Genomic DNA, 10,414 nt, shown 5'->3' on the forward strand with positions numbered 1-10,414 from the left:
CTTACAGGTTCATTTTGTTGTGGGCCTGCTTTGCAAATGCATGGCTCTGCAGCTGTGTTTGGGGTGGTCAGAGCTTCCTACCTTTTATCTTTTTCTTTGAAAACCGCTTTCAACATTGTTTTCTGTACAAATCTTCTAAAATAAAATATTAATTTTGATATTTGTATTATGTAATTTATTCAGTGTATCAGTAATCAAGTTTCCTGTTGTAAGGCAGACCTAATGCACTATAGTTAAGTGTTTTCATACTATAAACACAAAAACGAGTTCTTTTATCATAATGGTGAAGTAACATGATAGATCAATATTAAATAAGCTGTTCAAAAAAAAAAAGTGCAAGTTGACAAAGAATATACTTAGCTTTATAACATTGTAAAATTGATAGAGATATTGACATTTCCTAAACGTGTACGTGTTTGCATGCGTGCAAAAATTTCATATAGTAGCACGGCGAAGGAAGTGTTTTTGTTGTACAGAGGCTGTTGCTCAGAAAGTTTACTACACATAGCCGTTTGGCTAATTGAAAACATCATTCTTTCCAAAGAGGTTTAGACAGAGGAAAGAAACATATTCGATATAGAATATTTTTTCCAAACTAAGAGACCTATGACATGTAACACACTTGAATAAGTGATGTGTTAAAATTGTTAAATGTTAAAAGACGCATTAAATAACGTTTGTTTAGTGCCGACTTTCAACATAATTTCAGTAATGTCACGACGGGCAGTTAACCTACACACTTCTTACCTGTTCTCCACAAGTAACTGCCGATTTCTTCACATAAATCTGATGCGGATGACGAATGATTTCAGACACATCTTCTATTGAATCGTCACGGAGAACAAACACGTCGCCCAGAGATCGAACTTACGATCCATAGATCTGCGCGCCCTGTCTTGAGCTAAGCGGGCGATTAAAAAAAAAGAAAAACATAATAGTTGTGATTGAGACTCGATGCCGCCCATTAGCGGCTGAGTAATAATCATGACATATGTGTGTGTATTTCTGTGTTGCCATTATCTATATGGACGTCTAAAGATTTGTCAATTTGCACGGAGGACCGGCGGTTCAAAATTGCAAAAACATGTTGTATTCACGAGATATAAAAATGTATTGTGATTTCATATGTGTATGTGAATATAAAGGGAATATTTCATATTTACAGCCCATACCCAACTAGGAACATATAGCATGCCAAAACAACATCTTCTAAGTAAGGGGGCAACATGTTTACAATGTATATAAACCATAACTAAACGTCATATAATTCATAAAGAATCTATGTAGTTTGAAAATGTCTGAAAATCTATAACTGTTGAATGCTTTCAAATGTTAATATCTTTATCAGAAAAAGTAATGTGGTTTTATTTGCCGGCTTTAAATAATTTTTACCTTATCTTATCTTTTGTCTGGACTAACCAGCAAATACACCTATGATTTAATCGGCCAACGGATATGAATAACTTACACAATACGTGATAAACACTGCATTATGTTATAAAGACTGGTCATCTTAATTAGTAGGAAGTGTTTGAGGAATTTTATTGCTTTTAACGTTTTAAATTATCCAGGTTTTTAAAAATCAGCACAACTTGCATTGTTTTAAGTGTTTTTATTCCAAAGTATGTTTTATTGCTCTTACATGTGAAAATAAATCTGCTATGTACACGTTGGTAACTTTTGCTATGTTATATGGTGTCCTAACAAAGTCATTGATTCTATCACTGATATAAAAATCTGGACAGTTTATTCTTGAGTGCGGCTTATTTATGAGCCTTTTTTGTCTGTAGTGAAATGATGGCTCATTTTCGAGACCAGTTAATTTTCAAAACCGGCTTTTTTTCGGGATTTCAGGGTAAAAGAATTCGATATGCTCGTGCGTGTCTGTAACAGGCAGTATTCAGTTCTCAACCTCTCGATAGTGTTATTTCAAAAAGCGGTTTATAAAACGTTAAAGAAGCGTCTGAAAGTGTTATAGGTATTTGCTGTGTATAGTCTATTACCTTCATGAAATCTCTTTTGTAAAAGCCATGGAAATTTAAAACCTTATTTTCATCATTCTAGATCTTCTTCCTAACTAATGGAGGAAGCTACGAATTAATGGTGGTTGAAATTATACCACTGGGGAAACACAACTCATCAATTAAAGAACATCAAACCAGAATTATAGAGTACCCACTCAAGACACTAAAGCAAGCAGCCTAACAATAGTTAAATATTATATACTGGAAATAATTAAAGGAGTATGACCACTGCAATACGGTGAAACTCAAGTCTGCATTACCTTTCAAAATCATGGCCGGTGAAAGTATTAATCTAACCAAGAAAATGAGGTGTCTTTTTGTCAAGGCATTTTTTAAATTTTTTCCTAATATTACTTCTACCTGTTTAATAATCATCCTTTTGCTGTTATTTTGATTACGTCATCTGTTTTTGTCCCCCATTAAAACAACTCACAGCGGAATTGTAGTCAAGTTGTAGCAGAAAATATAGTTTTAATAATCATGTATAAATATTTATCTTTTTACATGGCATATTTACATCATGAATCAAAACTTCAAATGCCAGCAGGGACAAGATATAACAATAAACAGGACATTCCTATGTAACTACATTTTGAAAGGATACTAGTACACTTTTATTTTCATGTTTGACCTGCATAATTTTACGCAATTGTAAGATCGGTTAGATGCAAGTCGGATACTTTTTGGATAGCGATGCGGATATTCTACTTTTTTCTCGTCTTTACGGGTAAATATACCATTTGAGAGCTTATAGATATCTGCAGCATACATTCAAGTACATGACACAATTTAAGATCATATGGCGGTTTCCTTTTTTTAGTGATGGCAGAAAATCCATGTACCTATTCAGGCATTACTTCATCACGGGTGGCACCTGGATAGAAAGACAGCTGCATGGCTTCCTTACATGAACAAGAGCTGTCGGAGGACAGCAACGCTCGACTTTTCAACAGCCTTGTCAATTGAACGAATACAAAAGTCGAAAAAGGGGCATGATTTTGTTAAAGTGCAAAACAGGGTTATGAAACCTACACAGTGCTTATCAGCTCATGACAGTGGACAAATGTGTGACGTTTCAATCCATTCCCATTAGCGGATACTGATATACCAGATCACACACAAAAACGTAACCAAAAACTGCTAAGTCGATAAAGGGGCATAATTTTGCAAAAATGCAAAGTTGAGTTATGGGATCTGCACAATACATGTTAGATCATGACAGTGAGCAAGTGTATGAAGTTTCAATCCATTCCCATTAGTGGATAATGAGATACCAGCTTAAATACGAAACCTTAACCAAACATTTCGAAAAAGGGGCATATATTTTTTAAAAAAGCAAAATAAAGTTATGGAACCTGTGCAATGTAAGTCAGTTTATCACAGTAAATAAGTGTGTGAAGTTTCAATCCATTCCTACAAGTGCTTTCTGAGATACCAGCAAAAAGTTCTATACCCCGAACAAGGTTTCAAATCCACTGTAAGAGTATATATATATTTTAGTACTACATGTGTTGTGGCAATAAAGCATTGCCGTCCAACTTTATTACATAAGATTCATATGCAAGTGTACGTATAACGCAAAGTCATGTTTTATTGTTAGATACGTCAAACTGGCATCGATAAAACGAAGTTGATATTCGTTCGTTTCATAATGTTACTTTTATTACAACGAAAACTACAAAATGCATTATCCGTATTAAACGTTTGTAGTTTAACAACAAATTAACTGTTCAAATTGTTCGTCACTTAATATATCTAAAATGTTTAACTTTTGATTATTTTAGTAATCATTGCTGTGAGGGCCTCTCCACTTGCACAGAACCAGCTTGACATTCTGTATTAAAGCTAAAATTCTATACAACTTAAGGGACAATGAAAAAACGCATACCGTTAGAATATATGTAAAAAATGTCGGTAACGCGAACATTCAGGCTTCCGGAGGGCGTCTGTATTTTCACAGCATGTACCTATTGTATCCTGATATATTTCCAAAGAACATGTCAGTAGAGATGGAAGTGGAACATGTCAAAGTTTGCATGATTCAAGGCGTCTTTTACTATCTTGAACCAAGCAGTAGGTTTGTAGACATACAGCCTAATTAAGTAAGGGAATATGATATCAACGCTGCCTTGTGGTCGGTATCTAGAACTGACTTTATGCCTTACTTGTACGTAGTGTGTGAAAATGATTTAATTGAGCCGCGTGTAGTGAACACCACAAATAGTCTAGGTTTGGAATATCTAGAACCTATCGATGACGTCAGACGGTGGAAGAGGTTCGCCTCAGAGAGATATAATCCATACACAGCACAGGAAAGACTGCGAAGATACAGAGTGGAAGATAAAACGAAGGTAAATTATTTGAATTCTTAAGAAAATAATCCTTGAACGAGAATACGACACTTTCAAAAACATTCAAAAAGCGTTGGAAAAACATATCACAATTAACTTTGACACTAAAAATATGCCTGACTGTGAAATGCGACCATTTCTTATACAATCAGATATATATATATATATCAGATATGTCGTTATGGTATTTGTGTTTAGCTTGGTCTCGCAATATATATATAAATATTTATAAATCATAAAAAATGAGGACACGCGAGACGCAACAAGCGACATAAATGCCTCGGGGCATGCACATCGATGTATCTCGCAATTTTCACCCTTTATGCGATGTCAAGAGACTTCTTAGGGCAATTGCAATGTATAAAATGAACAAATTACACATGCATCTATCCAACGATGAAGGATGGAGGCTGGAAATACCCGGTTTACCCGAGCTTACAGAGGTTATTATGATATGCAATAAAAATGATATGCATTAGAATAATACACATTTTAAGGTAACTTATAAAGTGCAGGTTACCAGAAACAAAAAACATCCTCACAGAAAAGAAGTACTTCAAAGTAGATTAAGTAAGAAGTACTTCAAAGTAGATTAAGTGTCAGGGTCAGGATTCTTTTCACCAGAGGACTACAAAGAACTATTACGCTTTGCAGATGAACATCATATCCAAGTTATCCCAGAATTCGACATGCCAGGCCATGCTCATGCTGCAATTGCATCGATGGAGGAACGATATCGTAGATATCACGAAAAAGGGAATGAAAACGAGGCTATGAAATACAGACTCGTTCACCCTTATGATGAATCAGAATATATTTTTAGTCAAAAATGGCTCGATAATGCTATTAATCCATGCGTCATTTCGGTTTATACGTTCATAGGAAAGGTGATGGATGAACTAATTGAGCTGCACAAAGAAATTCAACCACTAGACATTTACAATTTTGGTGGAGATGAGGTTGCAAACCATGCCTTGGAAAAATCAACAAAGTGCAAAGATTTTATTAATAATAACCCACAATATAACGTCACAAAAGGTTTGTTTACATTTTTTTTATTTTATCAGGAGATAGAGTGGTGATTAACTATGAAAGCATGATTCGTATTTAATGAGGAAATGGAAAGAATCTAAATTATCATTCCCTACGTAGAATGTATTTTATTTAATGAAAAATAACAATAACCTAGTAAAAATGATATACAAGCATTTGCAAAATATTGCTCTAGATTTAGAGATACATGCATTTATTTGATACAATTGTTCTAACAAAATTGTGAAGGAAGTAAAATATTTAGAGAAACCTGCATGCAAAAAAATATTTTTCAGCTGATAAAATTTTCATATTTTGTTGTAAAATTGACATGTTACCAATTGAGCATTACAATTTTTAAAATGTATTTTGTTGGAAAAGCACAAATAATATAAAATAAAATAAAATAAAATAAAACAGATTAGTTTCAGATGTCGGTTCAACACATACATTTGTAAGATAAATGAAACCAGTTTACAAATAACATTGCAGGTATAAAAGTGTATTTTGTTCACAAAGTGGCAAAAATAGCAGCAGAAAGAAATCTAAGCCTTGCTAGATGGGAAGATGGATTTGCAGATGGTCATCATGATCCTATAAGACCTGGTGACCTTGACACTAACAATAATTATGCGATACCTTGGAATAATATTTGGGAATGGGGATGTGGAGAACAGGCATATAAACTGGCAAATGCCGGATACAAGGTATTTGAATAGAGTACGATAAGACCTTCCATTGAAAAAAATTTTTCTCAGATAGGTAAATATATAAAAGCATATAGTCAGGAATTATATATAATAAGCTACAATGTTTAATGGTTATGAGTACTTTTTTTGGAATTAACCAAATATGTATGTGTGTATATTTAAGAATAAGGTTTGCATGTCGGATAAAATGTACCAAAATTAATTTCAATGTCTGTTTCACAGGTCATTTTAGCAAAGGCAACAAATGTATCTTTTGACCAACCTCGGAGCGTGGCGTATACTGGGCCACGAGGTGTACAGACACCTTAAAAGTTTAAAAATTTATGCCGGACTCAATATATGATAAAATATTCGAAGAAAGAAATGGAAAACCAATAACTAGACGTGACGTATGTGGCGAGAATTCGGAGAACTGTGAGTCGCTGAACAGAAAAGAAAATGTTATTGGTAAGAATAGTATATTTTTATGAATATTGGTACCGTATATACATAACATTCTTGTATTCACAATTTCGTAACGAAAGAAAAACGTAGAATATATGCTTTGTTTCCTTTCAGGCATACAAGGGCAGTTGTGGAGTGAGACTGTGCGGACAGTGGAAAACGTAGATTACATGATATTTCCTCAAATGATTGCGCTTGCAGAGAGGGCTTGGCATAAGGCAGAGTTTGGGGAAGAATCTATATCAGATCATGAAAGGGAAGAAAGATTTAGCCCGTAAATGGGAGGATTTTGCCAATACCCTTGGGTATAAAGAGTTGCAACGATTAGATCATATGGGTATAAAGATTAGAGTCCCTTCTCCAGGTGCAAGGTTTGACATTACAATATTCTTTATATATTTTAAGAATCTCGTTAAACACCAGAATGCAAGTTAGAATTGGTACGTATGTACATGTTAATATATACTTGATACTGATTGATTAAATTCAGTGTCTGCCATGCAATAGTTTTGTTATAATATATCGCATGTGTATGAAATTGTAACTTAAATTGAGAAGATAATCAAAGATAGTGTATATGTTCTTTATTCAGACAGTTGTATGCAAATAAGTAATAAAAATGAAATAAACTCTAATTTGAAAAATAACGATAACAACATTAGGTACTTTAAATGGTCTCTCATAAGTTGATTTCTAAGGATGTTTGTTGAAACAATTTTATATGAGACTTAAGTTGCTTCAAAAAGTTGCGCGATAGCATTGTCATAGACAATAAGTAAATTTTATGATTTAAGAGTAATGGAAAATGGAAAGGTGGAGGTATCGACAACATTTCCTGGGCTTTGTGTACAATACAGCAACAACAATGGAAAATCGTGGTCTGGAGTTCCTAATGGACAGAATATACAATGGTGGGGTGACACAAGTCTTCATTTAAGAACATTGTATGTGATTATGGTCTATGTTTTATAACTACCATATCCATTAATTGAAATATTAATGTACACGAACGTTTTTCAATATAATGTTGTTGTTTTTTACTTTCACCAAATGCAAAGCATTGCTGAGATCTGCAGTAACCTTTTGTGGCTATGGATACTTACTAAATAGGCCGTTACAATGATTTATATGTTTCTTATTTAGCATGGGTAGTCGACTCGGTATGAATAGACCATCTTATTTCCAGTCAGGACGCTACAGGGATCATATTTACCTATTCAGCATCTTATCTAGGCTAGGCCAATACTGATGGAAATAGTACATTAATCAACCAACATTGAATATTATTCGGGATTCAGCCCCGACCAGGAATCAAACCGGACTTCCTCACAAAAAACGCTTTTCAATCATGACAATCAACCTTAAGTGCAACGTATTAAAATAGCACTTATATCAGTTAGAAATTATTTATCAACACTGGGTCAGTTATATTAATTGAAAAATTGAAAACACCATAGTGAAATATGTATGACTAACCTCTAATTGTCTAGAAGTTATATAATTCACCTATTTTGACATATAGGACATTATCCATTATTTGATGGACGAAACTTACATATGAAATTGAACATGCACTGTTGAATCCCCAAAAAGTGTTTTATTTCGAGATGTTTCTTCATAAAGTACTTTTTGTCTGAGTAATGAGTACAGGCATTTTCTAATACTTCAAATATTTCATCAAATGCAAGATTTCTTATTAATACAGTTTAACCTCTACTTCGTACGACGAAACATAGGTATCAAGTAATTATTGATATATTTCTTAAGAAGGCTTTGAGATAAGTCATCGGAACTTTTAACAATCAGTTGGTTACTATGTTTTTCATTCAAAATTGAAAAGCGTTTGTAAGGGGTGTACCGGAGGTAAATTGCCTTAATAATTAAGATTTATATTTAACGGTCGTTGTGTAGGTGTATTGTCCCAGAGGGTAGCAAATATTTATTGCCGAGGCGGCCCGGGGTCGGTTCCAGACTCGTACACTTTCATGTCTTTTTAGTTTGCATTTTAAGATGGTTTAGAAACACAAACTTATGTTATAATGTTCTTAATAAACTTAACTTCAGTCTTAATGAAAGATAATTTTTAGTGAAATATCTGGAGTCTAGTATCTTTAAAGTGCACGTTTTTTTACTGGTAGGTCATTCTAGGTTGGTGCTCTAAGGATGTGAAAAGCACTCATTTATCATATCAGAAGCTGTAAATAAATTATAAGAACCGTATAAAATGTATGGTTTAAAATAAACATATATAGGTAATTCCTTGTGACAATCTATGGAAAGACAGCTATTATTTATCTTCTAATATTTCTCTCTGATGTCATGACCTAAATGTTAAAAGTATTCACTTAGTCTCCTGAACAACGCCAGAAAAGAGACTTCCGTTGTCGGTTGGATGTCTCAACGGTCCGGAAAGGTTATTTTCTGTTTTTAGTTGGACGGTTAGATCTATAGACCAGTTCTATTCGGCATTAATTGTTTGTTCTGTTACACGTTTACTGTTTTGTGCATTTTAGTTTTTGACTTTTTACCGAAATCTAAAGCTTTCCCGTACTTTTTCTGAAATATGTTTGGATAACGGATTGCAAATAATTTGATTAAGCCGCGTGTAAATACTTTGAACTTCGATCTTACAAACGCCATTGAACCAAAGATGTTGCTGCTCTCTGCTCCCTGCTCCCGCTGCAAGTTCCCCGTCAACAGGTCATTTGGTATGCGTCCATCATCCATTCTGTGAACGTGGCCGAGCCAGAGTAGGCGGTGATGGCGGAAGAAGGTGTTCATTGAAAAAAGTCCAGCTTTTGTGAGGACGTCAATTTGGTCACATTGTCTTTCCAAGTGATGCATAATACTCTGCGCAGAAAACGAAGATGGATCACCTGGAGTTTTTTTCTGATGCTGCATGCGTTGTCCAGGATTCAATGCTATAGAGTAGGGATTACACAGGCTTCGCGTACATAGTTTCGCCGCTGTTGACAGATTTTGCTTTTTCCAGACTCTTTTGTTGAGCTATGAGAGGATTGTCGATTTTTGCCAATTCTTTTTGTTTCCATTTCTACATCATGTGAAAGTGTGTGAAAGTAGTTGTACCAGTCTTTGATTTGATCGGCGCCGTTTTCCTCACGCCTGGTCCGATTGCTTTTTGATGCCGTCGAATATGCCCTTGATGTTTCCAGTATCTTTGGACTGATGGATTGTGTTGCAGAGTTAAGACTAGTAGTCGTCAACACAAGTCCGGACTTCTGTCTTGACGACATTGTGGGTTTTTAAGGCAGAGCGTTTGGCATCAATCAGAGGGGTGAGTTGCTTCATGTTGTGGTCGAACCAGTCATTCTCTTTGGATCCAATTTTCTTGCCAAAGATAATAGTAACTGCATTGTATGTTGCATTCCTCAAGTTGTTCCATTGTTGTGTTGAGGCTTGGTGACAGTCTCTAACAAGGGTGGAGTTTATAAGGCTGACAAATTCAGTTGAAAGGTGTGGCAACTTTGTCTTGGTAACATTCTAGGTGTTCCTTCCTGCTTCGTCCTATTGGGCCTTTAGGGTCTAAAGGCTTAATTTCAAAGGGTATGTCCAAGTTTTGGCCATCCTCAAATATGGGCGAACGCAAGAACAAGTCGCTAGGCGTTATAATGTCTCTCGTTCGACAATACTGCATCTCTTTTGGCGCTTGTAGGCCTTGTTCTATTTGACCGCGTGTAACGTCAGACCGGTAGGAAATCATATATCCCATCGCCATTTGCATAACAGATTTGTGACTGAATCCACGTCACGTTTAGTTGTAGGTAGGTAACCGTGGACGACCTATAAGGCGACAAACACTGAGATATCGGCTAAGAGAACGGGAAATTATCTG

At 35.1% G+C, this 10,414-nt stretch overlaps 1 protein-coding gene across 1 annotated transcript; it reads left to right on the plus strand.

The window, feature by feature from the left end:
• Nucleotides 1-6,412: 6,412 nt before the first annotated feature.
• On the plus strand, nucleotides 6,413-7,533 carry LOC128549060 (beta-hexosaminidase-like). The gene is made up of 3 exons (XM_053525148.1): nucleotides 6,413-6,564; nucleotides 6,676-6,835; nucleotides 7,356-7,533. The coding sequence occupies exons 1-3, from the start codon at nucleotides 6,441-6,443 to the stop codon at nucleotides 7,531-7,533; spliced, it is 462 nt and encodes a 153-aa protein (XP_053381123.1). The 5' UTR covers nucleotides 6,413-6,440.
• Nucleotides 7,534-10,414: the final 2,881 nt, after the last annotated feature.

This window comes from Mercenaria mercenaria, chromosome 2, assembly GCF_021730395.1.
Source record: "Mercenaria mercenaria strain notata chromosome 2, MADL_Memer_1, whole genome shotgun sequence".
NCBI lineage: Eukaryota > Metazoa > Mollusca > Bivalvia > Venerida > Veneridae > Mercenaria > Mercenaria mercenaria.

What these genes read in the sequence shown, in the direction of transcription:
- LOC128549060 (XM_053525148.1), top strand. Translation starts at nt 6,441, where the DNA reads ATGCCGGACTCAATATATGATAAAATATTCGAAGAAAGAAATGGAAAA. An exon ending in CAGAAAAGAAAATGTTATTG is followed by an intron (nt 6,565 to 6,675) that starts GTAAGAATAGTA and finishes GTTTCCTTTCAG; the next exon opens with GCATACAAGGGCAGTTGTGG. An exon ending in AGGGAAGAAAGATTTAGCCC is followed by an intron (nt 6,836 to 7,355) that starts GTAAATGGGAGG and finishes TTATGATTTAAG; the next exon opens with AGTAATGGAAAATGGAAAGG.